The 17,473-nt window shown below is 57.5% G+C and overlaps 1 protein-coding gene across 3 annotated transcripts in view; it reads right to left on the minus strand.

Annotated features, from left to right (window-relative positions):
* The window catches only part of CYB5R3 (cytochrome b5 reductase 3), a 47,611-nt gene that overhangs the window by 9,508 nt on the left and 20,630 nt on the right, over nucleotides 1–17,473 (minus strand). Inside the window, exons 1-5 of one of the 3 annotated variants that reach the window (XM_082850927.1) lie at nucleotides 15,603–15,677; nucleotides 6,463–6,594; nucleotides 3,055–3,127; nucleotides 2,590–2,696; nucleotides 238–367 (exon numbers count right to left, since the gene is read on the minus strand). In XM_082850927.1, the coding sequence (XP_082707053.1) occupies nucleotides 238–367; nucleotides 2,590–2,696; nucleotides 3,055–3,127; nucleotides 6,463–6,594; nucleotides 15,603–15,623 (463 nt within the window). In that variant the 5' untranslated portion in view covers nucleotides 15,624–15,677. Of the gene's footprint in view, nucleotides 1–237; nucleotides 368–2,589; nucleotides 2,697–3,054; nucleotides 3,128–6,462; nucleotides 6,595–15,602; nucleotides 15,678–17,473 lie in introns of those variants that run through there. The other 2 variants (XM_082850928.1, XM_082850929.1) reach the window with 2 other exon arrangements.

Consider the following 17,473-nt stretch of genomic DNA (forward strand, 5'->3'; position numbering starts at 1 on the left):
CCTTGTTTGTTCTCAGCCAAGCAAAGCTGGTCTGTGGGCCGCATCTGGCCCCCAGAGGCAGCTGGTCTGCAACCCCTGTGCCGGCCACCTTGATTCCTAACAGCCAGGGAAACGGAGGCCCCAGAGAGGAGATGGCTTGCCCTGCGAGAGTCACCCATCCAGACAGCAGCAGAGTCGGGACCTGCAGCCAGCATCCACCACCCCCACTGGGTCCTCGGGGAGTCCAACCCGGATCACCTTTGCCCTGGTAGACCAGCAGCCCATTTGGGCCTCGGAACTCAATGGTGTCTCCAATCTTCATGCTTTCCAGGTACTGGGACATCTTCCCTCCAGCGGGAAACTTGGGGTGGGTGTCTTTGAAGTAAACCTGCAAGACACCCACAGTCCTCAGCTCCCCGTTCCCAGGGCTGCCGGGGTGAGCTCTGGGCCACAGTGGGAAGACACTCTTTTGGGGTCTTCTGCGGCTGTGTGTGGCCTTCTCACACGATGCCCCTTCCACCCATCAAAACTTACCCGTCTGTGTCCCGTCCCCCGCAGTGGTCTGCCCTCCCCATAACATCCCCTTGGAGGGCAAAGCATCAGCCTGGTGTCCAAGGCAGCGACCCGAGGGCCTGCTGCATAATGTTCTGCCAGGAAGCATCTCTGTGACCACCCCCCACCCCCTCCCCCGGCAGGAGATCCCCATGGCTGTCAGCTCAGTAAAGGCCCTGGGAAGCCGGCTCACCAGGCCCTTCTGGTGGATGTTCAATTCTTTCCACTTCGTGCTGCCATAAAAACATCACTCTTGGAACAATTTCCTTCCCTGTGCCTTTTGGGATTTCAGCTTTGGAAAAAGGGATGTGCTACAACGCTCGTACAGAGAGATGGGCAGACAGGGGAGGAGCTCCAGGGCTGGGATGGCTGCACCACGGGGCATTTCTGCTCGGCTTTGAAGGGCAAGCAGGAGTGATGAGCAGAGAAGGGGGAGAGGCAGTGGGGGAGGGACAGCGTGGGCAAAGGCCAGGGCTTGGGGCCTCGGGGGTGGGGTGGGGAGAAGAGCTTGCGGCTACAGCACAGGGGATGTGTCTGTGTGTCTGGGGTGCGGGGCAGGGAGAGTGGAGGGAGAGTGGGCAGAGCCCACTGCGTGCCAGGCTGGGGGCCTGACCTTTAGCCAGGGCCAAGGGGGCCAGTGAGGTCTCCAAGCCAGGAAGGGCCTGGTCCTGGTGAGTATTCCATCTCTACTTGAATCCCCCCAACACCTCCTCCACATCTGGCTCGAGAGACTTCAGCTAGAACAGATGCTTGAACTCTCACCACCTTCCCTTTCCTTCCGGACAAAGCCCCAGACTACCAGGGCCTCCAAGGATCTGCCTGGCCCTGCTGACCTCTCCCTTTTCGGTCCCTCAAGTCCTCAAGCCTCCTCCTGACCTCAGGGCCTTTGCACCTGGAAGGTCCTTTTCCTCCGTCTCCACCTGGCTGCCGCCTCCTCAGCCGCCACACCTTGCCTCACTGTTGCCTGCTCAGGGGGGCAGCTCTCATCACCCCACCCCCACCCCAGCTCTGGTGCCCATTCTCGGTGCTCAGTCTCTTGTGCTTGTCCCCTGAACAAACACTGACCTCTGTGTGACCACCTGTTCAGTGTCCATTCTCCAGCCAAAGACAAGATACCGAGGCCGGTGGGCCTGGGCACCCAGCACAGGGTCTAAATGACACCAAGCGAAGAGGAGATCCAGGCCAGAGCCAGGACTGACAGGCCCAGCTCCCTTCCTGCCCTCACAGACACAGCGCCCAGCCCAGGACCCTGTAGGACCCAGGGCTGAAGCTGAGGCCCAGCGGGGGTCTCTGCTCCTGTCCCCCCACCCAAGGGTCCAGTGAGGGGGCCCTGGGGCCTGCACAGTGGAGTTGAGAGAGCAAGCCTGATCCCCGGGGGTGCTGAGCCAGGGCAGCCATGGAGGTTTGGGCCTTGACTAGGGAGGGTCTCTAACATCCAGCCCACCGGCCTGGGCTGGTTCACACTTTTGGGTGGGTGTGTAATCAGAGAACACGGATCACTGCTGGAAAGTTTGTGTTTCTAATTTCCATAAAAATGTGCCGGGCTCTAGTTGTCATTTCTCCTTCTGTTCAGCATCTTGTTTTTTAAGATCCTTGCTGGTTGTTCTACGTCTCTCTGGTCTGTTGCCTCTAATGGCTACATCTTCCCACAGCACACACCCAGCCCCCGGCTGGTGATGGATCCCAGAAAGCCCCTCACCCCGGCTCCCGGACACCGTCCCATGAGCTCCTCATACTGCACCCCCAGCGGGCCCGTGGGATGCTTCCCAGGGGAAGAGCAGGTGCCCAGCTCACTGGGCTTCGCCAGTCCGAGAGCAGGAAGGTGAGCCCTCCACGGGCTGGTGGGCCTGCCTGGTTCCTCTTCTGCAGATGCACAGCCTGAGCCCGACGCCTGCCCTCTGCCGAGACCCCAAAGCTTGGCTTGTGCTAAGAACTATGATCTGCTGTTCACTCGGGAACCAGGCACAGCGAGCACAGGGCCTTCAGAGATCAGACTGTGGGGCCTTGGCTGCGAGGTGGTCACCCCCGCGCCAAGCAGCTGTGGCCCCAAGGCCTCACCTTGATGACCAGGTCCACGAAGCCCTTGTCGTCATCGCTGGAGACGGGCGTGTAGGGCCGAATGACTAGGTTCCCGTCGATTCGAGCCGAGAGGTAGATGTGCTGGCCTGCAGGACAGCAGGGGTGAGTGTGGGCTGACTGCCCCTGCAGGGCCCCCTGGGTCTTGTCAGCCCACTTCGCTGCACCCCGTCCAGCATTCAAAGCCTAGCCTGACCTCGGCTCCCACTGCTCCCTTCGCCACCCCCAGGGACTCCCATCACGTCCCATCTCTTTGCCTTTGCTCGTGCTCGTGCCACTGCCGGGGACACTGAAGCAACTGGCCTCTTATCCCGACACTCACCCTTGAAGGCCCAGGGTGGCTGTCACCTCCTCCCTGAAGCCTTCCCTGCACTAACTGAAATGCAAAGCCCCCACCTCTCTGTCCCAGCACCGGCTCCACGTGTGCTGGGTTGGGGCCGCACTCACCGATGGGGAGGCCCAGGATGTGCTGGGGTGACGGCAGAGCAAAGCGGAACCGGCGGGTATCATGGCTGATGACCTGCAACGAAGCGTGAGCTGCTGCATGGCACCCAGGGCAGAGGGGCCCCCAGACTCAGAGTGCCCACCCCTCCCCAGGACCTGCACACGCGTGTGCAAGGGCACAGAGGTCAGATGCACACTGGGTGTGCCTCTGCTCTCACTGGCCCAGAGAAGGGCACTGACCCACCCAGGGCCACAGGGCAAGGTGGTCGGAGCAGGGAGTGAGCTCAAGATCCCAAAGGGAGGGACTTCCCTGGTGGCGCAGTGGTTAAGAATCCGCCTGCCAATGCAGGGGACACAGGTTCGGGCCCTGGTCCGGGAAGATCCCACATGCCTCGGAGCAACTAAGCCTGCGCGCCGCAACTACTGAGCCTGCGCTCTAGAGCCCATGAGCCACAACTACTGAGCCCTCGTGCCACAACTACTGAAGCCTGCGTGCCTAGAGCCTGTGCTTTAAAAAAAAAAAGATTCCAAAGGGAGGCTGCCAGACAGCCCAGAAAATTCCAGGGACAGGAGGAAAGGATCCACCTCCGCCACAGCTTGAGAAGTGTCCTGGGGAGGCAGAAACAGCTCAGGGACTGGGCCAGCAGTGGGGCAGAGCTGAGACAAGGCCCCATGTGCCCAGGCCTGGGACTCAAGAGAGGGGCTCTAGAAGCCACTACACTAACAGCCGCCCCCGCCCCAAGAAGTGGGACAGCATGACCGTAGCTGGGCTGCAGAGGGCAGGAGGCATGGCAGCCTTGCTGCCCAGGAGGTCACTGGGGCTGGCCATGGCCAAGACAGGGTGTGCACCCAGGGTGTGGTCAATGGGTGAAGGCCATTCCCCCTCCACGGTGGGGCAGAGGCTGCTTAAGAGTGAGGCTGGGCTGAGGAAGGAGCCCAGTCTTGACTGGGGCCAGGGAGGCGAGCATCCCACAGTGAGCTGTGTCAGAGCTGGGAACCGAACCCAGTGCCCGCACTCCAACCTGGGCTCCGGAAGTCCCCTGTGAGGTCTCCCCTGCACCAGGTGCAGCAGGATGGTGGGTGTCGAGGGGCCGTTTGGAAGGCAGGCAGCTAGCTGTCCAGCACATGTTGACGCCCACACGAGGAAGGTCCAGTGATGGAGAGTGTTACCACCAGGGGGGGAGATGCCAGACCTCTCCAAAGGGACAGAGCGTCACTCTAAGCATCACTGAAGCATGTGAGCCAAGGCAGGTGGCCTGGATCTCAGGAGAGACGGTGCCCAGCCACCACTTAGGACGCAGTGCTTGTCGGCGGCCAGTGGGCCTCTCTGCCCCACAGTCCGGGCCTGAAGCTGCAAACGGAGCCCCAGGGCCTCCCGCAAGCGGATCCCAGGATTATCAACTGGTCCTGGGGCTCAAGGTCAGAAACCCACGTGCCAGATGTTTTTTGGGAAAGAACAGAAGTGAGAGAAAGACACTGATGATTACTAGCCCAGCACAGCAAAAGTCATGAGGCTAACGTGTGTGAGGGCGCGGCACGGTGCTGGCGGTGATGGCCCGAGCAGTAGACTCACAGAGCTGTGGGCAACCTTGCTGATCGCCTGGTCCAGTCCCGTTCAGAGAGGGGAAGGGCCGACAGCCGGGACCCCTCCCTGGGCCACAGCAAAATAACCAAGAGCAGGCCCACCTGCTGGTCCACCACTAGGCTACAATGGGGGAGGGGAACTGCTAGCACGTGTGCCTCCTGATCAATCCAAGGGGCCTGGAGGGTCCACCGTGTGACATCCTGTGACAAAATACCAGACAGTCATCAAAAATAATGAATCAGGCCTTCCCTGGCGGCTCAGTGGTTGAGAGTCCGCCTGCCGATGCAGGGGATGCGGGTTCGTGCCCCGGTCCGGGAGGATCCCACATGCCGCGGAGCGGCTGGGCCCATGAGCCATGGCCGCTGAGCCTGCGCGTCCGGAGCCTGTGCTCCGCAACGGGAGAGGCCACAACAGCGAGAGGCCCGTGTACCGCAAAAAAAAAAAATAATAAAAAAAATAAAAAAATAAAAAAATAATGAATCAGCTTTGGGTTAGACATGTAAAGGTGTCCATATTGTACAGCTCGGTAAAAACTCAAGTTATTAAAAAAGAGAAACTAAGTATACACACACCTGAACCTCCACACATCATGTACACAGGAATGTACTACCAGAACGGCTCATGGTGACCCGTGAAGGGGACCCTCTGCAAAGGGGTTATGGGGGAGGGGAACGTTCACACCTCATGAACAGAGCACATATAAACATGTGCTTTTATTTTATAAAAGTAAGATTTTTATAGCGAGCACATATAAATCATACATTACTTTGGGAATTAAAAAACAGCAACAAAGAAAAAGAACTTTATAAAAGGAAAAGCTTTTACAACATTGTTATTTCATTTTAGTAAGAAAAAATTGTGTATAAGATATATTGAGAGGGTAAGTGTGGTCTCATCTGGGAAGCAGTCATTTTTTTTTCTTTTTCTTTTCTTTTTGCCTCTCTCTGGTTTTCAACTTCTATGAAATCCTGTTACAAGTACAGTCACAGGAGCCCCAGCTCTCATGGGGAGCCCGGGTGCAGACTAGAGCCCAGGACTCAGGCTTCCGGCAAGTGACTGACTTTCTCTGCCCCATGACTCAGTTTTCCCTGTCACACCCCTCCTGAGGCAGCTGTGGTGGCCAGAAATAGCACATGGGAGGGGCTCTGATGAGAGAGAGTAAGGAGGGAAACAGCCTTACAGGGTGGGCGGCTGGGCAAAGGAGGGAGAGGATGGTTTTAAATCACGATCAGAGGTCTGAAAAAGAAAAGCATCAAGTGGGGAGGGCAGGAGCAAGCCTGTGGGAGGAGCAGATGGAGCCGCCCCGCCCGCCCCGCAGGGAATCTGACAGATGCAAAAGACTCTAGGGGCCCTGAGTGGGTGACCCTGCGGGCGGGGAAGGAGGAGGGGAGGAGACCTTATCTTTAAGGAAGGGGCACTGGGATGGGAGCCGCGAGGCCTAGGTCTAAGTCCTGGTCCTGCCCCTAACTCACAGTGTGACCTGAGTTTCTCCTCTCTTGTCCTCTGTTTTCACAGCCATTAAACGGTTACTTGGACCCAAGAGTCCTTACAGGGTCCCTCCCACTCTGACCTTCTGGGGAATAGTGAGTGTGGTTCAAAGAACCAGCTCTGTGGGCAAAGACCTGAGTTCAAAGCCCTCTGCCGCTTACTGGTAGCCTTAGAAAGGGACCACCTTGCTTTCCCCATCTGTAAAATGGGCAGATAATGGGACCTACTTCACAAGGGGCCATGCCCCGAGCACATAGTAGGTGCCTGTGAAATGCTGTGATGCTGACAAGGACAGAGAGGTGCCCATGCCCCACGACGCCCTCAGGCCCCACACTGACCTCCTTGTCAATCAGCCGCAGCGGGTACTTGATGTCCGGGTTCTCGAGGGTGATGGCTGGGGTGGAGCGCTGGAACAGTTTCATGAACAGGCTATACAGGAACCAGACTGGGGAGAGGACCACGTGGCCCAACTGAAACGACAGGACAGACCCACGAGGTCAGACTGCCCCCTGCCCTTCCTCCAAACACACCTCCGGGCCTCTCCCCTACCAGGAACGCCCTCTCCCCATCATGTTCATTCAGGGAACCCCAGCTCCATTTTGGTGCCAGCTGGGAGAAGTTACAAAAATCAGACTCATGAAACCTATCACTGTGTTACTGAGTCGTTGGAAAAGCTCCATTTTCCCTGAGGAATGGGGACAAAGAAAGCTACATAACTGAGCATGTAGCCCTTTTCACTTTGGCTGCCAGGAAGCTCAGCATAAAGTTCCCAAGTACCTGTGCTTAATCTTGAGCACTGTGTATCTGTGCTCCCTCCCTCCCTCCCTCCCTTGAGTCAATTTCCCTGGCCCTATTAAGTGATGTCAAGTGCTAGCTCTATTTAGACAAACAGACAAACCCCTGAGCCCTGGGGTTCTGCCTTCAGATGCGGGGGCAGCCGAGGCACTGAGCTAGACACTAGGAAGCTCTGCTCCTTGCTGGCTGTGTGACTCTGCACAAGTCCCTTCCCCTCTCTGAACTGAACTGGACCAGGTGATCTGCAAGGTCCCCTGAAGCTCTGAGAGTCTACTCCTAGCATCATGCAGAGCCCTGCACAGGGGTTAACCTCATGACAACCCTATGGGGTAGGCACTGTCATCACCACCACTTTACAGATGAGGAAACAGCTCAGAGAGGTGAAGCAACTCACCCACAGCCACACAGCAGGCAGGTGGGGAGCTGCAACTCAAACCTGAGTCCACCTGCCTCCCCAACCACACTCTTAAACATCAGGCCTCACCTTCATCATCACTCACCCTCTTGCGTGGCTCTGAGAACCTCTTCCTTGCCAGCCCCCTGCCCCCCATATCGCAGCCTCACAAAGACCCTAGAGGCGGTTTGGATTTTTTAAAAACAGAGAAAGCCCACATCCCATGGCCAAATAAAACTGCTTAGGTTTACCTGGAGAGGACACCCTTGCAAGGAAAGACAACCAGCCTGCTGCTCTTTCTAGCTATTTTTGTCCCTGGGAAAAGCACTTAGCCTCTCTGCCCTGTTTCTCCATCTGTGAAATGGGAGTCATAAGCTACACTCTCTGGCTGTGAAGATGGAGATCGGCTAACCCAGGCCGTCCCCCAGCAGGCACTTGACCTCACTGGGTATCTGTGTGCAGCAGCTACCCTTGGCCATCCGGAAGTCGAGTCCTGGGCAGCCTCCACTATCTGGACCACAAGTGAGACTCAGGAAGAGAACAACAGCCTCAAGACCGCTCAGACCAACCCTACAGTGGAGAACCTGGCAGACCCCACCCTAACCAGGGAGCAGCACAGGAAAGGGGCCAGCTGACACCGTGCACCTCCTGACACGAAGTAAGAAGGGCCCAGCACCGCGCTGTGCCTTCCTTCAGGAGCACACAGCCTGCCTCTGACACAAGGAAACACCGAGCGCCTTTCGCCGCGAGAACTGGCACCACTCTTCAAAAACGTCAAAGCCAGGGCTTCCCTGCTGGCGCAGCGGTTGAGAGTCCGCCTGCCAATGCAGGAGACGCGGGTTCGTGCCCCGGTCGGGGAAGATCCCACATGCCGCGGAGCAACTAAGCCCGTGCGCCATGGCCGCTGAGCCTGCGCGTCCGGAGCCTGTGCTCCGCAACGGGAGAGGCCACAACAGTGAGAGGCCCGCGAACCGCAAAAAAAAAAAAAAAAAAAAAAAAAAAAAAATTAGAAACGAAGGCCGAGGAACGGGTCCAGATTAAAGGAGGCTCTGGTGGGTCGGAGGGTGCTCCCCTAAAACTCATGTCCACCCAGATCCTGGGGATGGAAAAGGGTTTTTGCACGTGTAATTAAACTAAGGATCTTGAGATGAGATCCTCTTGGATCCCCCTGGTGGGCCCCAGGTCCCACGACAAGTGTCCTTCTAAGACAGAGGAGAAGGCTCAGAGGAGAAGGTCGTGTGAAGACAGAGACTGGAGTGATGTGGTGACACGCCAAGGAGGCCGAGGACTGCTGGAAGCCACCAGAAGCAGGATGAGGAGGAAGGCCCCTCCCCCAGGCCTCCAGAGAGCACACCCTGCCAAAACCTTGCTTTCACACTTCTGGCCTCCAGACTGTGCAAGAATGAATTTCCATTGTTTTACGCTACCTAGTTTGTGGTAACTTACATGCAGCCGTAGGAAACGAATACAGTAAGTCCCCTACATATGAACGAGCTCTGATCTGAGAGCACGTTTGTAAGTCCAATTTGTTTGTTAAGTCCAACAAAGTTGGACCCAACTAACACAATCAGCTATACAGTACTGTACTGTAATAGGTTTATAATACTTTTCACACAAATAATACACACAAAAAACCAAACAAAAAAATAAAGAAAACATTTTAAATCTTGCAGTACAGTACCTTGAAAAGTTCAGTAGTACAGTACAACAGTTAGCATACAGGGGCTGGCATCGAGTGAACAGGCAAGAAGAGTTACTGACTGGAGGAGGGAGAGGAGGTGGGAGACGGTAGAGCTGAAGGATCGTCAGCCATAGGAGACGGAGGGCAAGCTGCCATTTCACTCACGCCTGATGTTGGTGTCTTTCACTCACACACGTTCGCACCTTTGAAAGTTTGCAACTTGTAGGGGACTTACTGTACAGAGGCCAAAGAGACAGAACAACTGAATACAATGTGTGGTTCTGAATTTGATTCTGGGCCAGGGGGAAAAAAACAGTTGTAAAAGACAATCCTGAGACAATAGGTGGCATATGCATGAAGGCTCACAGATTAGACAATAGCACCGTATCAGTGTTACATTCCTGATTTGATCATCGTCCTGTGATTATGCAAAAGAATGTCCTTGTTCTTAGGAGATAGATGCTGAAGTATTTAGGGGCAAAGAACCATCATATCTGTCGTTTACTCTCAAATAGTTTAAAATACACACACACACAATAAAGTAAATATAGCAAATGTTAATATCTGGTATATCTTGATGAAGAGTATATAAGGGCTCTTTATACATCCTTTCAACTTTACTGTAAGTCTGAAATTATTTCAAAATAAAAAGTGAAGAAGGAAGTCCACACTAGTGGTTCATATAGTGGGGTCAACAACCAAAAGGTTTCCCAAAATACTGGTTCTCAAGAAAATTGTTTCACAGCTTGTTCACTCACCCTCCCTAGTGTACCTCCCTGACTTTAGTTCTCACAGCAGATGACCGTGTGTATTCTTCTTATCATAACACTACAAATTCCCCTTTTTGCCTTGGCTGCCAGGAAGCTCAGAGTCAAGTTCCTTGCTTGCATGGAGGCCTCTTTGCTTCCTCTGCAGGCCTCTTGAGGTAGCATGTTCGACAGAGAACAGACCTGGAATGGGCCCCTGCCCTATTGAGGGTCAGGTGAGAAGATTCTCACCTCTCAAGGCCCAGCCTCACTGCTCCCTCCCTTCCCAGAAGCCCTGCCAGGACCCCCCACTCTATCAACTGGGGAGGACACTCTGGCTGAGTACCTGAGGCCTCTCTGAGCCTCGGTATTCTTGGCTATAGAAGGAAGGTGAGGGCCACTGCCTGGCCAACAGCCCAAGGGAGCTGGGATATGAGATGAGATGGGGGGCTGAGGTCACCGAAGGGTCTATAACCTGTGGAATGTGGGCATGCACACAGGTTCTTCTACCACCCTCGTGGGGCCCCCATCACCCAGGAGACGGAATACCCAAATGAAGGAAGGGCAGAGGCACCAAGATCCCACACCGGGCCTGGCCCAGCCCCCAAACCGGCCCGGCTGCTTCAAGTTGCCCAGCCGAAGCTTTGGTTACAGGCCTTTTGTCGGGCTCAAAACACCGTGCTTCTCCTGCAAACAGAGCCTCCAGGCTGGCTGCAGCCACGGCCTTGCCCCACGGGGCCCCTCGTCTGTTAACCAATGGGTCTAAACAGAAGGCCTGAGGGAGCTGGCCCCAGCGCACCTCTCCGGCCCGCACAGGGCCACAAACAGGGTCTCTGGCCACCTGCCCACTTAACCCGCACCTACCATGTCCTGGCTACCAAGTGGTATTTCACCCACCCTGGGTCGCATTTAAGGCCCGTTGGCAGCCCTGGACTCTGGGGTCAGGGGACTTGGGTTTGAGACCCAGCTCAGGACTTCAGGAGAGAATCTTCACCTCTCCACGCTCCATCTTCCTCAAGTTCATGAGGACAGTCCCACCTAGGGCTGGGGAGGAATCGAGGCTGCAACAGGCCATGTTAGAGCAGACTGGCCAGTGTCCCCGAGCTGGCGCTGCTCCAAGAGTGGGACGTGAATTCTCCGGCATAATCCTCACTTCAATCCTAGGCAGTAGGTACTGTGATTATCATCAAGTTACAGATCAGGAAAGCCAGTCCTCAGAGGACTCACAGCCATTTCTCAGAGAGATTAAGTGACGCACCCATGGCCACGCAACCCAGGCCTGTCCAGCCCAAAGTGTGGCTCTTCCCAAGCCGCCTCGCAGGACAGATGCCCTGGAGCCCACAGCCCAAAGCCCCTTGCTCCAGCACAGTCCCATCTCCCGGCTCTTGCAGTGAAGCCCCAGCTGCCCAGACTAACAGGCTGCTCCGCCACCCCCAAAGCCCACCACGGCTCCCCACTGCCAACACTCAAGGTCCCCACTATCTGGTCACAAGCCTGTCTTGCCTTAGGCCTTTGCACACTCTCCCTTCTGCCCTGAATGCCCTTTCTCTTCCCTCATCCAACAACTCCTATTCCACTTCCAGAGCCCAGCTCAAACGTCAACCCTTACCCTCTAGCTAAGCAAGCCCTCAGCAGACATCCGGAGCCCCCCCCCCCCCAACCTCTGCAAACTCCACGGGGATGAGGGCGACTCTGATGATTCCTCTGCTCCAGGCCTCTCCCACATCAGTCAGGGAAGCCATATTCATGGAGAACATTGTTTAGGGAAAAAGTTGAGTGAAGCTACGTTTGCAGGAAATCACCATTGTTGGGAGTCCTGGAAATAAACTTAAACGACATTAAGAGCCCAAGTGGACTTATGTTTGGTGCTCTCTGGAGTTTTATTTCCCCCCAGCACAGCCGTTTAGTGGTCAGCCAAGTTTAATAACTAAGACCCCCTGGCCTGCAGCTCGCTTCACAGTCTGCAAAGCACCTTCCCTTCCATTTCCTCACTGACCCTCAGCACTGGGAGACAGGCCAACTGCATTCTTCATTTGACAAACGAGGAAACTGTGGCTCAGGGAGGCCCAGGGTGGAGTCTGGGCTTCGGTTCCCAATTTTCTGTCGTTCACCCCAAATCTCTCACCTGCCCCAAATGCCAGCCCATGGTTACGTGCTGAGCCGTGAAAATAACTCATTTGTCAACAGTTCTGAAGATGAGTCCTCAACACTGGCCTTGGCCCTTACACCGAACTTGCAGATCCCAGGCGCCAGCTTCGTGTGCCCTGGCTGCCAGCCCTGGGCTCACACGGCTGGGCCAGGTTCCCACGTGAGGTCACAGACAATGTGCGACGGCAGACCCAGGAAGGCGGGGGACCTGGTGTCTCATCTCTAGCACTCAGAGCAGAGACACTCAGTAAATATTCGTGGATAAATTCACAAAGGGACAAGAACAAGGCCCTGCACTGCAGTCTCTCTCTGACTTTTCTTACTTTGTCTGAAAGTTTCCGCAACCAGGACAAGGGACCAGATGCTTCCAGGGGGAGGGTGGCGCTCGGCCCTCCACGGAGCACAGGGCTGAGGGGTTGGATCCTGAACTCCTGGCTGTTTCCACACCTGCCTCCCAGAGGTGTGGTGGGACTGCAGCCGCTGCTGGAAGGAGCTGTGCCAGTGAGCGGTGGATAATGTGTGCGGCCTTCCTTCCAGTCCCCGTGCCCAGACGCGACACTCTCGTATCTCGCACAGTCCTTGAGCCCGGGACGCGGGCGCTATGGCCACTCCACTTCAGTGAGGACACTGAGACAGGGTGAGAACTGGCACCCAGCTCTGTCCGAGCACTGAGCCCCAGCCCTGCACAGTCCCTCTGCGTCTGCGGACAGTCGGGCCACTGAGAGAGCAAGGGTGGACTCTGTACAAATTCCTCTCTGGAGGCAGCTGTGAGCCGACCCTCACTGTCAGTCAGTCCTTCAGGTCACAAACCCCAGTGGGCACAGCTGTCAGGGCCCATGTGGGATGCGGCGGACACAGGTCAGGGGACCGCGTCCCTGGGGAGCTCAAGCCAGTGTGGGAGATGGACACGGGCAGAGAAAAGGGTGCCGTGGAAAGGCAAAGCTTCATCTCTGGAAAACTGGAGGCTTTACCAGACTCACAAGGGGCTGGGATGCCCTGTTCCCCGTCCAAGGCACCACTCCCACCCCTGCAAGCAGTGGGCAGAGTAAACAGGAGGCAGGCGGCCAAAGCCAAGGTCCCACCCCAGCTCCTCCTCAGCTGTGCTGCTCACACACACACACACACACACACACACACACACACACACACACACACACCACGTCACCCCAGCTCCCCAGGGGAGCTAGGGGACAGCTGCTTCGCCAGGCCTTGACCTGGTGCCCCATAGGCCACACAGTGCCCACCAGGGAACCCACCACCTGCCTTTCCCCACCTCTGCTAACACAGGAAGGGGAGAGGGAAACGGGGTGCCAGAGTCCCAGGATGCCTCCAGGGAGCCCCCAGCTCACCCACCACAGCCGAGGGGCTGGGTAGCCCTACTACCCCCATGTGGCACCCAGCCAGCTGCTCACCCCCTGGAACTCCCCACCGGGACCCTGCCATCCACTCTACCCAGGTCAGGTCTGGGTGGGCAAAGGGACCTGCCAGGACCCCCCAGGTGCCAGCCCCCTGTGCTGAGGCTTCCCTGCCCGCTGCCCGCCAGCTGTCCAGCTGGGATCTGCGTGTCCACCTCCCTCATGGCCCCCTTCTCGGGAAGCAGGAGCAAGTGGGAGGGAGTGGAGGAAGCTCTGCAGCGAGGGGCTCCTGGCTCTGCGCTTCTGGGAAAGGGAACCCAGGAGGGGCAGGTGGACAGTGGAGCTGCCCTCCACAGGGGAGACCCAGCCCTGCTTCCCAGGGGCTGGGTGTCTGGACCGCGGACTAGGCACAGAGCTGCCAGGGGCAGGGGAAAAGCCTTGGACTCTACCTGTGGTGGCGGCCTGTCAGGGTCCACTGAGCACTCACAACTGTGCTGGGGGAAGGGGAGCCAGAGTCGGGGACGGCAGGCTAAGCCCCCAACATACCCCCAGGTGGCTGGCAGGTTCAAGTGCCAACCCCTCGGCGTCCCCACTTCCGGTGTGTGGGAGGAGGCCTCTCTCAGGGCCTGCACGTCTCAGATAAGACGCCTGGTGCCCAGAGCCCGTGCTGGCCTCCCGCAGACGGCGTGGAGCCGCTGTGCCAGGAGGCCTGCCTGGGGTCTGCTCCGGGTATTTGGGCTCAAGTGGGGACCCCGGCAGGGCCCAGGAGGAAAGGGCAACCCTGCCACCCTTTGGATAGAGGAGGCTTAGGAGTTGGTGAAGGTCTCCTGACGCTCAGACGGGGCTCTGCCCCTCATAGAGGGGCTCCAAGGGGTCCTTGGCTCCTCGGCAAAAACACTGAGCAGCCAGATCTTGGGGACACAGAGACAAACCCAACCAACACGGCCAGAAGGTGAGAAGCACTGTGGGAAAACAGCAGGGGCGGGGGTCTGGGTTCCAGTCCGGAGGCTGAGCAGTGAGGGAGGAAGGGGATTGCTGGGAACACGGTCAGGATGTTACGCTGAGTTGGGGTGATGCCCCCAGGCTAGCCCTGGGCAAAGCTGCCCCCTGGGCTGAACGCCACCCAGAGTCCTGGGCTGGGCCACACATTCACAAGCCAACACCCAGGCCAAGAGGCCTTCTGCCGAGTCCCCAAGGGGGAGCCCCACAGAGCCAGAGGGAGGAGGTGGAGGAGGACGCCAGGCAAGAGGCTCTGGGCCTAATCCTCCCAGTGGCAGCCCTGCCCAAGTGACCCCAGCCAGCGCCCAGGCACCCGCATGTGTGGGTGGGGACTGCCCTCTGGCCACAGCCTCAACGTGGAGCGCAAGCCACGCACCACCACTGTGGCTTCTGAGAAATTCGAAAGGCCCGAGGGCGAGGGAGGGTGGCCCTGGGCCGAACCAAAGTGACAGCATGACGATGGACTTTGCAGCTCCACAAGTTCAGACTCCGCCAGCCCGGCCCGTGGCCAAGTCTTGAGTGGCATTTCTTCATCTGTAAAATGGGGCCAACGGCTGGGGCCTCTCAAGTTTGCTGGGTTAAGAGAGACCAGAGCCTAGCTTGCAGCCCACGGAGAGGGTTCAGGGGCTGTTGTCGGTAAAAACTGCGATCCAGCAACACCACACGTGTGCGCGCACACACACGCACACACACTCACTCCACACACACACACTCACTCCACGTGCACACACCCACTCCACATACACTCACTCCACACACACAAACGCACACACTCGCAGGTACTCACGGTCACACTCCCGCACACCTGCTCACTCTTTCACTGTCACTCACCCCCATACACACTCCTGCACACGCACACGTCACACCCACACACCCGGTCACACACACGCCCTCACAAACTCACACTCACACATACGCGCTCCCTCCTTCACACTTCACACGTGTTCAGTCGCACTCATACTAACTCACACGCGGGGGCACCGGCCACGTTCACCCCCGCACTCGCTCAGCACTAGCGCACACATCCGCACTCCTCGGCCGTCCGGGCTGAGGGGGGCGGCGGTGGCGGGCGGGGCGCCCCGAACGCGTGGCCGCCCGCCTCCGGGTGACGCCCCTTGATCGGGAGTGCTGGGCCCGGGTGCAGAGGCCCGGGCGTGAATCACGGCCGCACAGGGACGACCGGGGCGCGGCGGGCTGGGTGGGGCGGGGCCGGGTGGGGTCCTGCGCCCCGCGTCCGAGCCCGGTCCCCCCGCCCCTAGCGGCCGGGCGCAGTCGGCGCTGCCCGAGACGGGGGTCCGGCGCCCGCCGGTCCGCAGCGACGCCCCGTGCCCGCGGCAGCCGGCGTCCCCTCCCCGCCTACCGTGCTCAGCTGGGCCCCCATGGTGGCGCCGCTCTGCACTCGCTCCGCCGCCGCCGCCGAGACCGCCGCGCCCCGAGCCAGCCCCCCGGCCGCGTCACCGAGGAGGAGGGGCGGGCCCGAGCGCGGCCCAGTCGGGGCGCGGGGGCGGGAGGCCGAGCTAGAGGCCCGGCTCCGCCCCGCCCCGCCCGCTTCCGTCCGCGGGAAGAGGGTTGAAGGGAGAGGATCCGTTAGAACGCGAAGCCGGGCGCCGGCGCAGTCGCCCCGGTAGCCTGCGGCGGGGCTCTGACCCGCTGAGTGGCCTCGGGTGGGACGCTGGCAGTCTCTGGGCCTCGTTTGCCATCCTAAAGGGGAGAAGATGGCGCTCCCTATTGATGGGATCTAAAATAAAATCCGGAAACTCCACCGCGGCCTCCAAGGCCTGCAGGAGGAAGCCCCGCTTGGCCTGACCTCAGCCTGCGCCCCTGAGCACGTTGCTGGGCCTCACAGGCCTTCTTGTTCCTCAAGCTGCTCGGCTTGGTCCCGCCTCCAGGCCTTTCCCTGTCTGGAACACCATCCCTAACTGCCTCAGGGTCAGCCCTGGCTTCTTGCTTGGGCATCAGGTGAGATGTTACGTCCTCAGCAAGGCCTGCCCTGACTCCCTCTCCAGGCAACCTCTTGTGGTCTTCCTGGCACTTAGCATTAAGCTAAAGTCACCCTTCGTGTTTCTTCAGGGATGGTCTGCCCCCAGCCCCACCCCATCACAGTGGACTGTGGGCTTCCTGAGAGCAGGACTCTGCTTTGAAGTCCCCTGCCTGCCTGGAACCCAGCACAGAACATAGAGTAGCATATAGTAGGTGCTCAATAAATACATGTTGAATGAGTGAATTCAACAGACAGTGGGCAGGTGCCTGCTCTGTGTAGACCCATGCTGGCCCGCCGGGGCTCTCTGGCCTTGATTGCAAAGGAAGTAATCAAATAGGAAAGCTTTACTTGAGCATGTGCGGCCAGTAAGTTCTCACGACTAGGTGCTTCCTAGGCCGCCCACGGCACAGGTGCCCTCTCCAGAGACACCTTCCACAGAGGCCAGGGGAGCCACAGGCCACCCCGAACCTTAGCATTTCCCCCAGTCACTTCTCGTTTTCTCCGTGTTCTTTGTTACACCTGGACTGGTGATGGTTATCACGAATGTGGATGTCTGATGTTGGATTTTCTTCTCGTGAAATTTGGAGGTGACGAAGTTGCCTTTCTCCTTTATTTTATTTTATTTTTTTGCGGTACGCGGGCCCCTCACCGCCGCGGCCTCTCCCGTTGCGGAGCACAGGTTCTGGACGCGCACGCCCAGCGGCCATGGCCCACGGGCCCAGCCGCTCTGCGGCACGCGGGATCCTCCCGGACCGGGGCACGAACCCGTGTCCCCTGCATCGGCAGGCGGACTCTCACCCGCTGCGCCACCAGGGAAGCCCGCCTTTCTCCTTTTAATCATCACCTAAATGGCCTTAAATAAACAAAACTTAAATACTATTTAGACTAAGGCTATAAATGCTAGTCCAACAAACAGTCCTAAAAAATCACAATTAGGATGGAATCTATTTTTTCGTCTTGTCATTTAAATTATTACATGCACTTGTAGACTCAAAAAGGAAATAGCTTTCCTCCTAAAGTTATCACTGCTGTTGTTGCCTCTCTTAAGATCATATTAACTGTCCATTTCTTTTCTTATTTATCTGTCTGAACCTTTTCATAATTGTTGCAGTATACAGGATTAACATTATAACAATATAAATTATTGAAGCATTTTGCTCTCACTACAGTAAAAGCTGTTGTGTTTACACCTTACCCCACTGAAACACTCCAGTGTGTAAAGCACAAAAGGAGATTTCACTCCTGGTTAC

This window comes from Leucopleurus acutus (genome assembly GCF_964270905.1).
Source record: "Leucopleurus acutus genome assembly, chromosome: 11".
Classification (NCBI taxonomy): Eukaryota; Metazoa; Chordata; class Mammalia; order Artiodactyla; family Delphinidae; genus Leucopleurus; species Leucopleurus acutus.